Source organism: Corylus avellana, chromosome ca8 (assembly GCF_901000735.1).
Source record: "Corylus avellana chromosome ca8, CavTom2PMs-1.0".
Taxonomy (NCBI): domain Eukaryota; kingdom Viridiplantae; phylum Streptophyta; class Magnoliopsida; order Fagales; family Betulaceae; genus Corylus; species Corylus avellana.
In genome coordinates, this window is record NC_081548.1 from 5,536,342 (window position 1) to 5,557,003 (window position 20,662).

The 20,662-nt window shown below is 35.3% G+C and overlaps 2 protein-coding genes across 2 annotated transcripts; one reads left to right on the plus strand and one right to left on the minus strand.

Annotated features, from left to right (window-relative positions):
• Positions 1-2,174: 2,174 nt before the first annotated feature.
• Positions 2,175-2,648, minus strand: LOC132190745 (uncharacterized mitochondrial protein AtMg00810-like). The gene has a single exon (XM_059605798.1). It carries the CDS (start codon positions 2,646-2,648, stop codon positions 2,175-2,177), a length of 474 nt encoding a protein of 157 aa, XP_059461781.1.
• Positions 2,649-18,294: 15,646 nt separating this feature from the next.
• LOC132190746 (molybdate transporter 1-like) lies at positions 18,295-19,716 on the plus strand. The gene has a single exon (XM_059605799.1). The coding sequence runs from the start codon at positions 18,295-18,297 to the stop codon at positions 19,714-19,716; it is 1,422 nt and encodes a 473-aa protein (XP_059461782.1).
• Positions 19,717-20,662: the final 946 nt, after the last annotated feature.

Consider the following 20,662-nt stretch of genomic DNA (forward strand, 5'->3'; position numbering starts at 1 on the left):
TTTTTTTTTAGGTTTAGTTTTTTAAAATATTATTTTATTATTTTTAATTTTTTAGGACACGTGGCATTTTTATATGGTGACACGTGTGACGGAGTGTAACAGAAACTAACAGAGGTATCAATTTTGTCTTTTTCCATAGGTTAGGCACCATTTGTGACTGTTTTGGAACCCTAGGGGCGAAAATAAAAAACTTTAAACACAAATACTAAAAAAGTTATTAACCCTAAAATTAATTTTTTAGTTTTTATTTTTATTTTTTTCTTTTATGAAGTTTTTTTTTTATTTTTTTTTTTATTTTAATTTTTAAAAGAATAAGGGTATTATAGGAATATAAGAAAAATTTTGGCATTTTTGACACACTTTGGTAGTTTAATGAACCACTTTAGCACATTTTAAACATCATGGGGCTCTTATAAAAACGATTGTTTGTTAAGGGAGTTTTCTTATATTTTTCCCTTACGTTAATTAGTATCTGCCATTAAAATGAACGAAAAATGTCACACGTGAGGCACGTATGACTAATTTATTTACTTAAACTATCTAAATTACCTCTAAATTTTTTTAAAAATCTTTGAATCTTTTCCATGATAGTGATTTTCCAGCTTGGATGCCATGCAGTGGGTTTTGCCTTTGTTTTGTTAAAATAATTTTCCACTTCGTCAGCAAATATTTTTGTTTTGGATGTATGAATTCTTTTATGGTTTTGAACTCAGTCTCGTACTCTAACAATTAGTATCAAAGTAGGTTTGCTCTTTTTTTTTTTTAATTGTGTCTTCATTGTGCTCATTGAACCCCACTGTCATGAAACGTTCTTCTTCTTCTCTAGGTGCACTCCCTATCTTTGATGGGATTGATTATGCACATTTGAAAGTTCATATGAGAGGTCACCTAAAATTAATGAACGATAGTGTGTGGTTTATTTTTTAGAAGGTTTGGGTTAAAGCAGAAGGTTATTATGAAAATTGGCACTGAGATGATATTGCTAAGAGCAACTAAATTAATAGGGATATAAGTGCTATTTTTAGTTGTGTGTCAAATGAGGAGTTTTAGAGAATCTCTGTGTGAATATTGGAATGTTTGGGATACTCTTGAGACTACCCATGAGGGAACCAAAGATGTGAAGCAGTCAAATATTCAAATGATGATCTCTAGATTTGAGAAAGTCAAGTTAAAGGAATATGAGATCTTTTGTGAGTTTTATGCCCAATTGTGTGATATTGTTAACTTTATTTATGGTCTTGGTGAGAAAATCTCTGAAATCAAAGTGATGAAAGACTTTCTCAAGACTTTTACTCATCCGCTTGACATTTTGAAAATGGGCTAATTGGAGAAAATTTTGAGATTGCTTCCTCAATGTTTTGATTCCAAAGTAACTGCCATTGAAGAGAGCAAGGGTATGGACTTCTTAAAAGTAGATAATCTTTTAGGTTCCCATGTAACTTATGAGAGTAAAAGGATTCAGCTTAGAAAGAAGAATCTTGCTTTAGGATCCCCCAAGAAGGATAAAGAGGTTGTTGTTGAATCTTCTAATGAGGAGTCTTCTGAATGAGAGATTATTGAAAGTTTTAAGGAAACTGTTTTGGTTTTCTTAACCAAAAACAGCAAGACACTTGTATATATTTATAGCCAATGGGCTCAAGAGATTTACAAGAGAGAAGAAGATAGCTTTACAGAAATCAAGGAATAAAATAAATACATAACAGAAAACTAAGACAGAATTAAGGATCAAGGAGGCTTCTCAAAAACGTGCTGAGAGAGGTGAAAAAGGCAGCAAGGAAACAGGGAGCAGCCGACATGCAGAAATCCTAGAGAAAGGCAGCTTTTAGCTTGTATTGAGGATTGATGGATTATTGTTGTCAGTAGTAGATTCAGTTGAAGTTATGGACTTGTGTAGGCTGTTGATTTCAGGGGAAGTGCAGTGAAAGAGGGAGTCTTCTTCTGGTTGTGAATGAACTAGCCGGTTACTATTTTTGGTAAGAAAGTTATCCTTAACACCCCCCCCCCTCCCCCCGAAACTGAGGGGAGGAACAACCTTCAAAAATGGACAAGCGAAGGAGTTGAATGTCCCTGTTAGCTACCTTTTCGTGAACAAAGTAAACATCAACCTCTATATGTTTGGTACGAGCATGGAAGACTGGGTTAGAGGCTAATGCAAGAGCTCTTGTGTTGTCATACTAGAGAGTGGGAGAAGAGGGTAGGGAGATGTGCATTTCCCTGAGAACCATGCGAATCCAAAGCAGTTCAGCTATTGTGAGAGAAAAGGACCTGTATTCAGCTTCAGTACTTGAACGAGAGACAATGTGTTGCTTCTTGGCTGACCAATAAATCAAATTAGGACCAAAGAAGATCCCAAAACCAGTGGTAGAGCACCTGTCATCTGGATTGCTTGCCCAATCTGAGTCACAGAAGGCATTGAGAGTGAGATAACCCTTGTGATAATGAAGGCCACAGTCAACAGAGCCTTTGAGGTAACGCAACACACGTTTGGCAACTATTAGATGAACTAAAGTGGGAGCATGCACATGTTGATAGAGTTGGTTCACTGAGTATGCAATATCAAGTCTGGTGAGGGTGACATATTGGAGAGCACCAACTATATGCCGATACTCAGTAGGATTGGAGAGAAGTTCTCCATCAAATGTTGACATTTTGGAACCAAAAACACATGTTGCTTGATAAGTGCTAAAATATACATATTTTAGCCCCTTAATTTACATATGTTAATCTCTTAGTCTTGTTATTTTGTGATGCTATGTTTCCTTTTTGTGTTTTATGTCTTTTTATAGGTTTTTGAAGAAAATGAAGCATTCTTGGAAACTTTCAGACTTCAAGGGAATTTTTGGGAAAATCTGGTGGTTGAGATTGAGCACATGTAGACTAGGCTCGAGTGCACTACACCTAGGCTTGTGCGCAGTAGTGCTCAAGCGCCAGAGAACAAGGATCGAGCCTCAGATGCCCACGCGCACAAGATGCAGGCTCGAGCGCATCATCACTCAAGCGCAACAGAGAGTGGGATCGATCACAGCCATGCGCTCGAGCGCACCACTACTAGGATCGAGCGCACTTGCACAGCCAAATTGCAAAAAGACTCATTTCTCAAACCAAATTAGGATTTCAAAGTCCCACTTGGACTAGAAGTTAGACCTTCGATTTTACTAAGTTTACTAACGATTCTAGGTTTTTTCTAAAACTATAAATAGATCTCTAAGCCTCTAGGAAAAAGTGTGAAGAAAAAGACACAAGCTTTGTAAAGGAACTGAAGGCTAGATCAAGAAGAGTTTGGGTTTTTCTTCTCTTCCCCATTTATTTTGTTATGCTATTAATATTTTAATTAGGGTTAGATTGAAACCCTAATCATGTCTCTTTAATATTGCAATATTGGCGCCTTACTACAATTATATTTTAGATGTTTAACTTGATTAATTCCTGTTTAATCGAATTATTCATATGAATGTGCTTAATAACCTTATGCATGTGTTTGAATTTGTGTTATTTGAGTCAATTTGGATGACCGAGTCCTGGGCATAATAAAGTGACAAAAGAACCCCATCACAGGTTCTTGGGTTAATCAATAAGGGGAACCAGAAGTAGATACCATGCCCTAAGCCTCGTGTGTTTGTTGATTTCCATAGATTTATGCTCTTTTGAAGAACAACTTAGTGTAATGCCAATCCTTTGGGGGAGGAAAGAATTAGAGTAGATACCATGTCGAGTTCATTGCTTAGGAAAACCAATAGTGTTGTGTAAATTTATTTAACTCGCAAATGCACGAATCGATTGTAGTTTAATGGATTGCAAGTGCGAGGTCGAACCCACAGAGAATTGTATTTTTGAAAGAGCAATTTAAATCCTAACCTAGTTCCAAAAGGGTTTTGAATTTTGGTTTTAAAAATTAAAAGACAAACATAAACTAATTAAAATAAACTAAGAGATAAAATACTAAGGTTTGAGAATTCACACTCACCGAATCATAACAACATACTTCCATCTTTATCAATATTAATCTGAAGGTCTCATAATTAAAATCTTATATATGTTTTACTACGCTTCAAACAATTAATCAAAACCATCTCATGTATCCATTCATTGCACAAATCACAAGAGGAATCCAATATCAATTAAATCATCAAATATATCCATAAATCACAAAAGATATCCAATCTTAATTGAAACACCAAATGTATCAGTAGAACAAATCACAAGGGATATCCAATTATTTAGGCAAATAAAATCACGCAATCAATTATGTGAAATTATCTTATAAATCATCAAGTGTATCATTGAATCACAAAAGATATCCAAGAATCACTCCACACATTGAAAAGAAGTAAAACAATTGAAATATTAAACCCAATAAAAATAAGATAAATAAAGACTTACATGAAAGTATTGATGTTCTTCATCGGTGAGGCTTCATCTCAACCTTAGTTGGGAATTTAGCTCCACATAAAAATAAAACCTAAATCTAAAGAAAACCTAAACTAAAAAGAGAAAAACTGTAGAATTTTGCTCTCTAGAATTCTATAACTTTTCTTGAATGCAAAGAAGTCTATTTATAGGCTTAGGGAAGTCCTAGAAGCCCTATTAAACCTAGATAATTCGGAGTTCTGTCTCCTAGTCAAAATAGAAGTCTGAAAGCGAATAGGATTCGTCCAAATTTGTGTCCTTTAATTGCGGGGAGATTTTGGCATAGTAACCGTCCGAATTAGGAAAATCCTATTTTACAATGAACTGTAGTATTTTGAGTTAGCTTTCCAATGCCACTTGAATCACTTCAATCCAATATTTTAGCAAAAAGTTATGGTCAAAATACTGAGACATATGCAGAATCTGAATTTGAATCCAATCCGAAATTTTATCCAATATGAACTTTAATCCAATCTGATCTTTAATCCGATTTAACATTTTCTTGGATTTGGTTAAACTTAACCACATCATCTAGGTCTTCTCAAAGTATGCTTTCTTCCAAAGTTTGCATTTTTCCCTTTAAAGCTGGAGTTTTTCTTCAATGACCTACAAAATACTAAAAACACAAAATTAACATAAAACATTCAATAAGAACACAACTAAAGGATTAACTAATGTAAATAAAGGAATCCAAATATGCAATATTTGACACTTATCAAATAGCTTAAAGAGTAGATATCATAACCTTAGGTTGGCAAACATTGGATATCTAGATATAATTGGAATATTAGCATATTGTTAATCTTATTTGAGTATGGTTAGTAGTGGATATCAAAACCCTAATCCTTTTTAGTCTTAGGAATTTTAGTTAATCTTTTATTTTAATTCAATTTGTGACAATTGTTTTAAATCCGTTAATTAAATAGGAAAATCTTTCTAATCATAATTTAGCAATCCTCGTGGGAATGATCTCGTATTTGCCTGCTATACTATCGTTTTGATCTTGCGCACTTGCGAGTAAAATGTAGCGATTATTCGACTATTAATTTAGGTGGGTAATTGTCACAACAGTGCTCTGTATGGCTTTGAATCTATCATGTGAGTGCAATCAAGGAGATCCAAGACATATTTGGATTGTCTAAGGTGTAGACCTGTAGTATCTCGGACAGCTTGGATACTAGGAAGTATCCAAGAGTTCCAAGGTCCTTGATAGCAAAGTTAGCTTGCAATTTGCTAATGAGCAAATTCATGGTGTCTTCATGGTTGCCATTAAGGATTATGTCATCTACATAAACCAAGAGAAAGATGTGAAATTGGCCATGATGATAGAGAAACAGAGAGTGGTCCACTTGAAAGCCACTGAATCCTATGTCTAAGAGTGCATAGAGGGATTTGTTTAGCTTGCACACATGATTAGGATAGGAGGAGTCTATGAAGCCTTGAGGTTGTTCCATGTAGACTTCCTCATCTAAGACACCATAAAGGAATGCATCAGACACATCCAGTTGCTTGATTGTCCAATCAAATTGCAATGCCAAGGCTAGAATTAACTGAATGGTGGAAGGTTTGATAACAGGGCGGAAAGTTTCATAATAATCAACACCACTCAACTGGTCAAAGCGTTTAGCTACAAGACGAGCCTTAAATCTGTCCACACTGCCATCTGGTTTTTTTTTTGACTTTGAACACCCATTTGTTCCTAACAACATTATGATGAGGAGGCCTGGGGCATAATGTCCATGTTTGGTTGGAGATGAGAGCATTGTATTCAAGTAACATGGCCTGGACCCATTCTGGTTTGGTAGCAGCATTTTTAAAGGTTGAAGGTTCTAGAGGTAGAGATACAACTTGAGGAATTAAAATGGGATGTTTACTAGAATGGAAGAGTTTGAATCCAGGGAATTCTTTGGGCTTTAGATGGGCTGTCTATGATCTACTGATGATTCGATTGGTAGGGGCAGTAGGTGAGAGAGGAGGTTGTGGTGCAGCAAGGTCCAAAGAGAGGGTAGTGTTAGGAGGAGATGTTGGTGGATATGAACAGGAAGGTAATGGGTCATCTTTAGGAATGTCTAAATTATTTGAAGTTGAGTCTTGAGGTGCAACAGATTCAGGGTGACCTAAGGATGGCAATTCAAAGGATGGAGAAGTAGTAGCAGAAGATGGATCATCAAAATAATGAGACAATTCAGTAGGTAAAGGATTTGGCAGAATCACGGAGGATGTACCTGAGTTAGGAGTGACCTTGCAGAAGCTTTGTGAGAGGAACATACCTTTAGCATGAAATTGGTTTTCATCAAAGACAGCATTTCTGGAGAGATGAAATTTGTGAGTTTGAGGATCGAAGCACCTATACCCTCTCTGATTAGCACTATAGCTCAACAGAATGCAGGGTTTGCTTTTAAAGGATAATTTGTGATTGGCATAAGGTCTAAGGAGAGGATATCATAGGCAGCCAAATGTTCTCAAGATGGTGTAATCAAGTGCTTTGCTGAACAACTTGGAGAAAGTTGATTCATTATGAATAGTAGGGGAAGGTAACTTGTTAATGAGAAAAGTGGCTCTAAGGAAGGCGTCTACCCAATGCTTTGGTCTATGTTCTCTCTCAGCAATGCCATTTTGTTTAGAGGTATGTGGACATGTTAATCTATGAAAAATTCCATGTTGAGTGAGGAAGTGCTTAAAGAGAGTGGATGTGTATTCTCCACCATTATCTGATTGGAATTGTTTGATTTTAAAGGAGAACTAATTTTCTGTGAGCAATTTGAACTTGACAAAAGCATTGATAAACATCACTTTTATTTAATATAGGATATAGCCAAGTGAAATGACTATAATCATCAACAAAAAGAACATAGTACCTACATCCACTTAGAGATGGAACAGGAGATGTCCAAACATCTGAGTGAGTGAATGAGTTCTAAGGGACTAGTAATGCATATAGTAGAGTCAAAGAAAGGAAACTTCTTGGACTTGTGAAGTTGACAGGCTTCACAAATCCTAGTTTTGTCAATGGAACTAGAAAAGGGAAGATGCTGGTTCGTCAAAAGTTGCTGGAAAATAGAGGAGGAAGGATGTCCAAGTCTTTGATGCCAAACCAAATTAGTGGTTTTTACTTCAGTATAGGCTACAAAACCCTCCTATTTATTTAGATTTTTCTAATGTAGATTTTTCTACAAAACCCTCACTTGGCCCTTGGAACAGCACACTTCCCGTTAGGTTGTCTTTCACATTGAAACTTGATCTAGTTAGTGCAAACCAAGAGTTGTTACCAAGGCATAATTTATTAATAAAGAGAAGGTTAGCAGAGACATTCGAGCAATGTGTATATCTTTGAGTAAAAATTGGGATTTGTTGCAATGGATAAGGGAAGAACCAATGTTTTTGATATGCAAACATGCTCCATTGCCTACTCCCACAGTGTCTGCACCATTAAAAGGTTGGGGACCAGTGATGTTGGTGGCATCTGCTGTGATATGAGCATTGGCACCAGAATCTGCAAACCACTATTTGCTTTCAAAGTCTTCATTCATGGCTGCCACCATGGCTGCGAGTTGAGTTGGAGGGTGCCTGCCTTGGTAGGTATAATCCATCCTATGGTAGCAGTAAACAGCACTATGATTACTTTTTCCACCGATTTGGCAAGGAGGCTGAGGACCTTGATCATCATTGGCTGGGTGACTGCTGTTGCCTTGGTTGGAGTTCCTGATGAGACCAGGTTGAATGGAGGTAGGGTAACCACTATTGCCTCTAGGGAGATAGCCAATGTTGTTCTTGGCAGCAAAGTGTTGGCTGCGTGGATTGAGTCTTGGAGGGAACCTTGGCTTCCTAAAGTTAGTAGAGTTCAGATGGTTGAAGTTTGAAGGTCTCTGATTGTTGGTGTACAAGGCAAAGCTGTCAGTTTCAAGTGTGAGGGCCTTGTGCTATTGATTTTCCAGCATGATCTCATGGCTGAGTAGCTCAAATTGAAAGTCAGCAAAGGAATAGATGGTGACAAAGGTGTTGAAGAGTCGATTCAGGACACTTACAACAAAGGAGATGAGGTCCTCATCTTTAACAGGTGTACCTACAGCAGACAATTCATCTGCACACTGTTTGGCCACATGTGATTTTGATTGAGAAGCATGCCTGGTAGCAAGAGTGGTCCAAGCTTGGTGTGATGTGTTCAAATCGTACATCGAAGACACCAAAGGTGGATTTAGTGAATAGATGATCCAGCTCAGGAGGAACTGGTCTCTCTTCTGCCATGTAACATAGGCAGGGTTCAAGGTTTGAGTGTTTGCTTCACTAGTGAGGAACTGAGGAGGGCAGAGATCAATGCCATCAATCAGTCCTTGGAATTCATTGCCACGAAGTATGGGATGGAATTGTTCAACCCATACTAGGTAGTTGGGACCTTCCAGCCTAAAGATTTGGGAAAAGTTAGGCATGATTGTGAGGGTTGAGTTTGTTTCTGTTGGTGGGTTGGAGGAGGACGCTGAAGAGGAAGAGGCCATTGATTTGAGCATTGGCTCTTAGGATGGCTCTGATACCATAAAAGTTTTGAAGGAAACTGTTTTGGTTTTCATAACCAAAAACAGCAACACCTGTATATATTTATAACCAATGGGCTCAAGAGATTTACTAGAGAGAAGCAGACAGCTTTATAGAAATCAAGGAATAAAATAAATACATAACAGAAAACTAAGAGAGAATTAAGGATTAAGGGGGCTGCTGAAAAACGTGCTGAGAGAGGTGAAAAGGGTAGCAAGGAAACAGGGAGCAGCCAACATGCAGAAATCCTAGAGAAAGGCAGCTTTCAGCTTGTATTGAGGATTGATGGATTGTTGTTGTTAGTAGTAGATTCAGCTGAAGTTATGGACTTGTGTGTGATGCTGATTTCAAGGGAAGTGCCATGAAAGAGGGAGTCTTCTTCTAGTTGTGAGTGAACTAGCTGGTTACTATTTTGGGTTAGAAAGTTATCCTTAACAATTATGTCATGTTTAACAAGGAAGAAAGTGGTATATAGGGCTTTGCAGGATGGAGAAACTTGTAATAATAGTTCACAAAGGGAGTCTAATGATGGTCAAGGTCTCCAAGTGGCCTTTAATCAACTCTACAAGGAGTGTGTGGATGCTACTAAAAAGGGTATAAGTCTTGTCAAAAGATTGAGCACAGTTCAAGAAGAAAATATATGGCTTCATGATCTTTTGGATGTGGCTAATAATAATGAGATTTCCTTGAATACTGAAAGAGATTTCCTAAGTAGTAGGTTAATTAAGCTTGATTGTGCCTTGGATAAATTGAGAGGCGAGAACTTTTTCTTGTTAGATGGAGTTGATGTTCTAAGGGAATCTAAGGATACCTCTAATGTTGACTTTCTCACCTCTAAAGTGAATAAAAGAAAAATCCTTTGTTTTCAAAAAAGAAAAATACTAGGGGTGGTGAGCGCCGAATGTTGCATATTCAAACCCCTTAACTCGCATATGTTAATTCCTTGGAATTATTATTTCTTTGATTTTGTTTTGTTTTCATGTTTTCAGGTGTTTAATAAAGATACAAGAAAAACCATTTATTCTTGGCTTAAAGCACACTTTGAGAAGACTTAGCATACATCTTAGTATTTTGACCATAACGTTCTTCTCAAGTATTGGATTGAGGTGAAACTAGTAGTCTTAGAAAGCTAACTCAAAATGATACAAATCATTGGAAAATACAAATTTCCTAATTTTGACGTTTGCTATGCCAAAATCGCCCCACAAGATAAGATCGCAAATTTGTCAAGTGCGTAGCTGCGCTCGAGCGCACTCGTGCTGGGAAGTCCGAAAAGAGCCCGAATCCACCCTAGAAAAGGTTTTTAGTCTCCTACTTGGACTAGGAGACTGACCTACAACTTTTTTGGGATTCCTAGAAAAGGCTTCTAGGACTTGTTTGCTCCCTATAAATAGACCTCAAACTTCAAGAGAATGGTGTGCTTAGTTTTACACAGAAATTATCTCCTTGGAGGCCTAACAAGTTGAAGAGGAGAGGATCATGGCAGGAAGCCATCCCAGCACCACGATGAGCGGCTAATTCTATAATAGGGCGCTGATGTAGCCATTTCCAAATAATAATGGTTTAATTGTATTTTAATTTGGGCTTTTCTATATGATGCATGATGGTTGTATAACTGTGAGAATTGATCTTAATGTTTATATTCAATTATTATGAATATCTTCTCTTGTCTTAGAAAGTCTTTTATATTGATTGAACTCAATCCTTCATATTTTTTGTGATTATATGAATGATTGTCATACAACGGTTTTAACTGACACATGATCAATAGGAATTTGATAGGCCATGCCTAGAGAAGACAGATTGTAATACATCCTAACTTAGTGTAATTTAAGTAGACAGTTCGTGCCAACCGAAGATGGGATATGCTTATTCATTGATTGTGTATAGCCTATTGAGGAATTAGATAGTCCATACCTAGAGAAGACAGATCGTACTGCATCTTAGCGGTTAGGTGGATTGTCCGTGCCAACCGAAGATGGATTATACTTATTTTTTAAATGATGATATTTTTTTAACTACTCGAGTGAGACGAGCTCTATATCATGCATACTATGAATTTCCCTTATTAATTTATGATTGACCATTGTTATGCGGTTAGTGGTGAAATCAACCCTCTATTCTATCTCTCATATTTTTTATCTTTATTTTTATGCATTTACTTTTATAAAAACAAAATCAAATCAATCTCATTTACATTAAGTTATATTTAATCTTCATAAACTTGATAACAACACCCCTGCAGTCTTTGAGGTTCGACACCTGATAAGTGCCAAATATTGCATATTTGGACCCCTTTATTTACATTAGTTAATCATTTAGTTGTGTCGTTATTTAATATTTTGTGTTAGTTTTGTGTTTTTAGTATTTTGTAGGTCATTGAAGAAAAACTGCAGCTTTAAAGGGAAAAATGCAAAGTTTGGAAGAAAGAATACTTTGAGAAGACCTAGATTGTGTGGTTAAGTCTAACCAAATCTAAGGAAAGGTTAAATCAGATTAAAGTTCAGATTGGATAAGATTTCGGATCGGATTCAAATTCAGATTCTGCATACGTCTTAGTATTTTGACCATAACTCTCCGCTCAAATATCGCATTGAAGTGATTCAAATGGCATTGGAAAGCTAGCTCAAAATACTACAATTTGTTGTGAAATAGGATTTTCGTAATTCGTACAGTTACTATGTCAAAATCGCCCCGCAATTAAAGGACACAAATCTGGACGAATCCTATTCCGATTTCAGACTTCTATTTTGACTGGGAGACAGACCTCCAAATTATCTAAGTTTACTTGGGCTTCTAGGACTTCCCTAAGCTTATAAATAGACTTCTTTGCATTCAAGAAAATATACACAATCCCAGAGAGCAAAATTCTTTTGTTTAGTTTTTCTTTAGGTTTAGGTTTAGGTTTAGATTTTATTTTTATGTGGAACTAAATTCCCAACTAAGGTTGGGGATGTAGCCTCACCGATGAAAAACAACATCACTTTTATGTAAGTTTTTATTATTCTGATTTTATTGGGTTTTTTATTTCAAGTGTTTTACTTTTAATCAATTGTATGGATTGATTCTTGGATATCTCTTGTGATTCAAGGATACATGTGATGATTTGAGATAATTTTATATGATTGATTGCTTGGCTTTTAACTCATAAAAATTGGATATCCCTTGTGATTTGTTCTACGGATACATCTGGTGTTTCAATTGAATTTGGATTCCTTTTGTGATTTGGTCAATGAATGGATACATGGGATGGTTTTGATTAATTCTTTGAAGCATAGTAAAACATATCTATGATTTAATTTGTGAGAACTTCGGATTAATATTGATGAACATAAAGTATGTTGTTATGATTTGGTGAGTGTGAATTCCCAAACCTTAGTACCTTTATCCTTAGATTTACTTATTTTATTTAGTTTATGTTTATCCTTTAATTTTCAAAACTCAAAAATCAAAACCCTTTTGGAACTAGATTAGGATTTAATTAGTTTAGATATAAATTGCTCTTTCAAAAATACAATTCTCTGTGGGATCGACCTCGCACTTGCAATCCATTAAACTACAATCGATTCGTGCACTTGCGAGTTAAATAAATTTGCACAACAACACCCTCTCTATAGCTTTATCCTACAATGATTCGTCCTATTGCGAGTGGTAATTTATTATTGATATATTTTTGCTTTAAAAAGACCACATCAAGGGGTACTAACTATTTTACTAACAGAGGCTTACTAAACTAATGTGTAGCTCATTCATTGGTACTTGTTATGTTTCTCTTAATTAATTGTTTTGTTTTTCTCCAATGAAAAAAAAAAAAAAAAAAAAAAAATTGACTTTTGTATTTCATAGCTTTGCCTAGCTAACATGTGAGCTGTCTCTCTTCTTGACATGTTTTCGTCTTGTCTTTGCTTGTGAAATATTTCACACACAACACTTGACTTGCTTAGTATTGAGATTTCTTCAAATTTCCTTGTGTGAGTTCAAAAAATCATCATATGTGTGTATATATTGGATTGATTGAGATACACATGTTTTCATTTTGTGTTCATCATGTTCATGTTAATGATGAGCCCTTATTGTGTGCTTTTAATAAACTTTTGTTGTGGGTATCATCTTTTCTTGAATTTAAGGTATGGTTGAATCTATTATTGTTTTTAATTGTTTTTTACCCTCTTTAAACCTAGGATTGCAATTTTGGAGCTTTTATTGATTGATGAAAATATCATGCATATATGTGCTTTAGGAGTAATTATCTTGTTTTTCATGCTTTGATGTGCATAATTCTTGAGTTGATTCAATGCCGTTGAGATTGTCTGAAACCTAGGGTTTGAATAGTACAAAATCGGGAATTTTTTATTATCTGAGTTTGAACAAGAAATTGTTGCTTGTTTTGTGCTAATTAAGTTTGGTAATGTAGTTACTTGGTCATTTATAAGTTCTCCCATACTCTATTCATGGGACAGAGTTTTCTTTCAAATTGTGTTGGAGGAACTTCCTTCAACCCAATCTATAAAAATGATATGCGTCCTTTTTTTTTATAACATGTGCACATGAGTTTTTAATATTATTTATTTTAACTTTGTCCTTGTTATAAAAAAATATCATCTCACATGTTTAAATGATACGTGTCATTTTTATAGATTGAGTTGGAAGAAGTTCCTCCAACCTAGTTTGGAGAAAAACTCTGTCCCTATTCATGCGATTAATTGTAGGAAGATTTTTGTTGATTTTGGCATGTGCAGTGGGAGTTACGATGGAGTTAGTACTGTTAATTTCCTTATGAATGTGGTGTCCCATTGTTTCATAAGCATTCTTGTTGAATTGTTGTACATATAGAAAACATCACCCCATTTTGCATGTCCAAATATCAAAGTCCCATGGTTTCATAATAAAGTAATCTTTATGATCAGTTGACTTTGGATAGATATTTTTCTTTGTCCATCATAACAAAAAGAGGAAGACGTGTTTTAATTTGATTCGTGTAGCTATTTTGTGTTACTATTTTAAGTCTTTTTTTTTTTCTTTTATAATTGTGGGTTATTTGAGGGGAGCTAAGTTTTCTACCTTGAGAGGGAATTCTTTATTTGCTTACAATGCTTATAATGTAGTCTTTTGTCTGGGTTGATTGTTGTTGCTTCATAAATTGTTTACAAACTCCTATATGGAACATGAAAGCCATTCTTGTTCAAATCTCAATGCTTTTAATGTGTTTGCTTATTGTCTCTAGACAATAGGTAAATGGCACATTTGATCTACTGTAAAAAAATAAATAAACATTAGGGGAAACTTCACTTATCCTCATATTTTCGCGGTTTTTGCAAACACTCTCTTATTGTTCAAAAACTCTCACTTTGATGTATCCAACTTTCGTTTCCTTCCATTATGCTCCTTCCGTTAGGATTTTCTGTTAAATCCTAACGGAGGGGTGTGAAATTCTAATCTTACCCTTATTTTTTATTAAATTTTTTATTTATTTTTTTTTTTTAAATCTTGACCCGTAGGTTTACCGGTGGATCTAACCTACCCGTATTGTGACCCATGGGTCATATTATTATTATTATATTTTTTAAAAAAAGAAAAAGTTGATGGTGTTTGACCCACCGGGGGTCACAAAGTGACCCACCGGCAGGTCACAAGTGACCCCTGGTGGGTCACTTTTTTTTTCTTTTTTTTTTGATTTTTTTTTAAAATATAATAATTATAATAATTTTTTATTTATAAATAAGAGTAAATTTGAAATTTTAAAAAAATTTATGGGTATAAAAGACTTTTACTCATTTGACCGTTTGATTTAACTACAAAATCTTAACGGAAGGGGTAAAGTGGAAAGAAACAAAAGTTGAATACATCAAAGTGAGAGTTTTTGAACAATAGGAGGGTGTCTGCAAAAACCGCGAAAGTATAGGGGGTAAGTGAAGTTTCCCCTAAACATTATATATATATATATATATATATATATATAAAAGAGATTCTAGAATATAATCCAGATTAGGAAAGTTTACTTTCTAAGAAGATTTGACTTTTTATAATCCTTTCGTGCACACTTGGGTTGTCTATCTCTCTCTCTCTCTTATCTTTCTTTTCTTTTCTTCTGTTTTCGCTGCTGCTAGTGGGGGAGAGTTCTTCATAGTCTGGTGTTTCCTTGTCAACTATCTGCTTCCCCAAAAATAAAAAAATAAAATATTCAAACTTTCTTACTAATATATATATGAGGAAAATAGTCCATGGTCACCTAATTATGAGCTCATAATTAATTACATGCTTATTGTTGTCTTGTAGAATTTGCTGTTGCAGATCTTTTTCACTTGGTTCCTTTCCTGGTAAATCAAAGATAACGTTATGCAGGTTACCAACCTGCTCTTGTCTATCAATGGCATTCCTTTTCTTGAAGGGGAACCAAGGTTTGGTTTAAGACGTGACGTCTTTTAAGTAAATTTTTTTTTTTTTTTTAAAGTTCACTTACCCTTTTTAAGTTGTCCTCCCTTTTTTCTTAGAGCAGAAATCTTTGCAAATTGATAATAAGATCAAGAGTATAAAGTTCTAAAAAATCATAACACAAAACTATGAGGTTACAACATCCAAGCTAGGGAGGGAGAGGATAGGAGCGGGGAGGAGAAGATATGCTCCCTACTCCTCTCAAATCTGGTTTTATGAGGAGAAAGAAGAGACAATACCCTCTCTAAACTACCAAAAAATTGACAATGACCCCTCTTAAGACAAACAAAAAGACAAAAATGACCATAAATTTTGTTCAATAAGACAAAAATACTCCAATAAATTTGAAAAAAAAAAAAAGGAAATTAATTTTTATTTTATTTTACTAAGTCTATTTTTGTCATTGAGAGGACATTGTTAATTTTTTAGTAGTTTAGGGAGATATTGTCATAATTGAAAAGTTTTTTTTTTTTTTTTTTGGGACATTGTCAATTGAATGATCGTTTAAAGAGGGTATGTGAACTTTCCAATTATTTTTAAAATAACTAGCATAAAAAATTATTTAAAACACGTCACATATGTCGCCATGTCGGTATGAAATGAATATAATAAATATTAAGCGTGAAGAGTAACTAAATCAACCAACTTGGATTATATGTTTTTTTTTTCTTTTTTGTGAGTTCTTGGCTTAATTACATGTTATGCATTGAAAACTTGGCTATCTCTCTCTCTCTCTTTTATTTTATATATATATATATATATTCAAGGAGTTGCATCAATCGAGTTTATTCAATTGATATAGTTAATTAATGAAGCCCTCTAAAATTTGATTAAGAAAGCTTGGGCTTACTTTACTCTCATTATCATATTTGAGTCTAAAATGAGATTCCCTTCTTTAATTTGCATATTCTGCTTCGATTCCTTGCACAATGTCAACTACTGTTTTTATATTCCTTTGTTTTTTTAAGAGACGTGCTACTATATATATAATAAATAATTTTTTTTTTCTTTTTCTTTTTTTTTCTTTTTTCTTTTTTTTTTTTTATGATAGATTTGCTATTCGCGTTGGTTGTTTTTTTGTTTTTTAGTCGGTATGAGTTGGATGTCAGCTTTACTATTTGGATCAGGATCGGGTGCAAATAGAACGGCCTATTACACAGGATCACGGTCGTTACTCAATTGATTTTCTTTTCTTTCTTTTCTTTTTTAAGCATTCCTTTTACTAAATTGGGAAGATAATAATTGTGCAGCTTCAATTGTTGCACATTTCGAACAAAATGGCCTTTTATTTTTTTATTTTTTATTTTTAACTAAAATAGAGATGATTCATTTCATCGTCAAAATTTTATTTTACTACCATTAATGATGACAAATTATTTAAAAGTTTGTAAATATCATGATGGCATGAGTCCTAGGGGTGTAAACGTGCTGAGCTTGAGCGAGCTTTCCTTGTTCAGGCTTGACTCGTTTAAATTTTACCCGAGCTCGAGCTCGAGCCGAGCTCAAGGGCAAGCCAAAAAAATCAAGTTCGAGCTCATAATAAGTTGAGCCAAGCCAGAGCTGACTCTTATATTTAATTTAATTTTTTTTTAAAAAAAAAAAATTAAACTTCAAGTACTCTTAAACGTCTTAAGAAGCCAGCTTGCATATAGGCATTTACTTAGCCTAACTAGTCGAGTTTAGTGTCTGAGTCAATACAGTAAGGCACTTAGTTTTAAAAAGAGATGATATACATCCTTTTATAGATAAGCAAACTTTGGGATTGGTGTTTTCTTAGCAATGTTTGATAAGTTAACAAGTTGTATTCAAACTGCATTGGGACAACGCTCCCTATAAAAAAAAAAATTAAAAAAAAAAAAAAAAAAAAAAAAAATCAACATCTCTCTCTCAATCTCCCTTACTAGTCATAGCGGATCTTCCACCTAAACTCTTATTTCTCACTCTCACTCTCACTCACCAGACATGTAGTGATAGTACTATTTGGGTCTGTTTGATTCTTCAATAGTTTCCGAATTTCGCAATCTCCCTCAATAGTTTCTACTTGATTCTTCTTCTTTTCATTTGGGTCTACTCTAATTGAATTGAGGTCTTTTTAATAATTGCTCTCTCTCTCTCTTTAATCACAAAGGATCTAAAATTTTTCATTTTCTAGCGCTTAAATATAAATACAATTTTAAGATTTTAATAATTATGAGATTTATAATTAATTATGCGTTACTTAGTTTATATATATATATATATATATATATATATATAAACACACACACGAGCTTATACGAGCTTGCTCACCGAGTCAAGCCGAGTTTGCTTTGTTTAATATTCGAGCCAAGATTTGTGTTTTTCATTTAATAATCGAGTCGAGCACAAGCCAAACTTATATGAACTGATCCCGAGCTCACTCACGAGCGACTTGCTCACTTAACACCCCATTGGCATCATGATATGATCATTATAAATTATTATCCTATTATGATTTGTTTATAATTTCTAAGGACGTAATTAAGGTACATGTAGCCAAGATGAACGTGGAATTTTTCCTTAGATTTGAAGTGTTTAAGTATAAATAACATATTTGTAAGGAAGTACTTCCCACATGAGCCTTACATTTAAGTATAAATAAGAAATAAAAAAGATCAAGTGGCTCTGAAAAAATGTTAGTTAACGAGGTTCCAGGTGTTTGACAACTCATTTTTAGCGGCGGGCAACCATCAATGAAATTGTTGACTTTGTGAAAGGACAATACAGGATCATATACCCTTGGGCTTATTTTACTTAACGGCGTCTGAATCAATATAAAAGACACCCTAATCTTACCTCACCTCACCTCACCCCATCTCACCTAAGAATTTAGTATAAATACGGCACCATTCTATTCACATTTACTTCGATATTTGCATTCACAATCTCAGTGACTAGTGTACTTTCATGGAGTCCCAAAATCCCCAAATCCCACCACCCCACTTCAAAGGCCCACCTGAAGCCGCTCGCCCCTCGCCCATCTCCGGTTTTGCAGCCAACATCGTAGACAAAGTGAAAACCAACCTAGTTTTCCAGTCAAAATGGGCAGAATTGAATGGGGCAATGGGAGACTTAGGTACATACATACCAATAGTGCTGGCCCTGACACTAGTAGATGGCCTTAACCTAGGCACAACATTAATATTCACTGGGGTCTACAACATTATCACTGGTGCCATCTATGGTGTGCCCATGCCAGTCCAGCCCATGAAGTCCATCGCTGCCGCAGCCTTAGCGGGCCCCGGTTTTGGCGTCCCGGAGATCATGGCTGCCGGAATTTTGACTGGGGGAATACTAATTGTTCTGGGTGTCACGGGGTTGATGAAGTTGGCGTATAAGTTGATTCCTCTATCTGTTGTTAGGGGAATTCAGCTAGCACAGGGCTTGTCATTTGCACTGACTGCGGTTAAATATGTCAGAAAAGTGCAGGATTTTTCCAAGTCAAAAGCTAATGGGGACAGGCAGTGGCTCGGGCTGGATGGGTTGGTATTGGCTATTGTTTGTTTTTGTTTTATTGTTATTATTACTGGTGCAGGTGAGGAATGCAGCGGCAGAAGAGATGAAGAAACAGATGTTGATTTGGGTGTTGATGAAGAAAGGCCTAGAAGAAAACGAAGAAATTTCAGAAAAATTATCTTAGCTTTACCTTCAGCCTTTATTATATTTGTGTTGGGTGTTGTATTGGCTTTTATAAGAAAGCCTAACGTGGTGCACGACATCAAATTTGGGCCATCTGCTATGGAAGTAGTATCCATCTCAAAGCATGCATGGAAGGAAGGGTTCATAAAGGGTACAATTCCTCAACTCCCCTTGTCAATATTGAATTCTGTGATCGCCGTCTGCAAGCTGTCGTCGGATCTTTTTCCGGGAAGAGACTTCTCGGTGACATCGCTGTCAGTGACCGTCGGGTTAATGAACGTGATCGGGTGCTGGTTCGGAGCCATGCCAAGCTGCCATGGCGCGGGTGGGCTAGCCGGGCAGTACAAGTTTGGTGGGAGGAGTGGTGGGTGCGTGGCCCTTCTTGGCACAGCAAAATTGATCTTGGGTTTGGTATTAGGGAGCTCTTTGGTGAAGATTTTGAGCCAATTTCCTGTTGGTGTCCTTGGAATTCTACTCTTGTTTGCTGGAATTGAGCTTGCCATGGCTTCAAGGGACATGAATACCAAGGAGGAATCCTTTGTCATGCTTCTTTGCACAGCAATTTCTCTAGTGGGATCAAGTGCAGCTCTTGGCTTTGTGTGTGGGATTCTTGCTCATTTGCTTCTAAGGTTAAGAGATTATAGAAAGGGTCAACCCCTTTCAACGTTATGGATGCATGAAAACCAATAAAAGCCAAAGCTCTTGAAGCCTTCGGTTTATCCTTTGTTGTCACATGCAAAGATATGGTTGAGTTTTGTTTCAGAGTAATGATATCGAGTAGACTGCTATACGATTGTCGTACAACTGAATGGTGTGACAATGAATTACTCTGTGTAATCTCAGTTGTATGACCGTGTCTAACAATCTACTAAATAGCATTGATGTTTGTTTTAAGGATTTGCCTATGAGTGAGAGATTGTGGTGGCAAAAAGTTGAAGACATTGTGTATTTTCCACCTTTATTTTTGTTGTCTTGTGATGGGGACTGCAATTGGAATCAAGTAAAGGGGCTATTCACAATGGTGAATTTCCTTGCTTCCTCCCCACCTACGTTGTAGATCTCCTGCAATGTATCATGTAAATATTTGCTTGCTATGATGCTATGAAGAATAAAAATAGTCAAAACTTTTGTAATTGTGGTTTCACTATTGCGTTTTCTCTTATACTGTCCACTTTCTCCTTAATTATATGTTGCTTGTGATAAGGTATATATATAATAATCTTAATTTGCAATGGTGAAATGAACAACTTATATACCACTTTCTAGCATTGTAATTTTATTTATTTATTTATTTTGTTTTCACTTTACTAATGTGAAATAACTTCGTTGCTTTCCACTAAGAATGGAAGATACATAGGGTATCAATAAAGGTCAAAAAAATAAAAAAAAATAAAAAACAAAAAAAAAAAACAATTGATATGAGAACCCAATCTTCCATATCATATTCTTCGATGCTGAATTAACTATTTGGGTGCTTTTATTCCTTTCGTAATATTCTTAATAAAGAAAATATAAATATATTATACTAAAAAATAAATTAATTTTCTGATTTTTTTTAATTAATTAGTTTTTATTTTATTTTATTTTATTTAGATTCTGATTTTTCAACTTGGTCAATTTATTTAAGACCCGAATT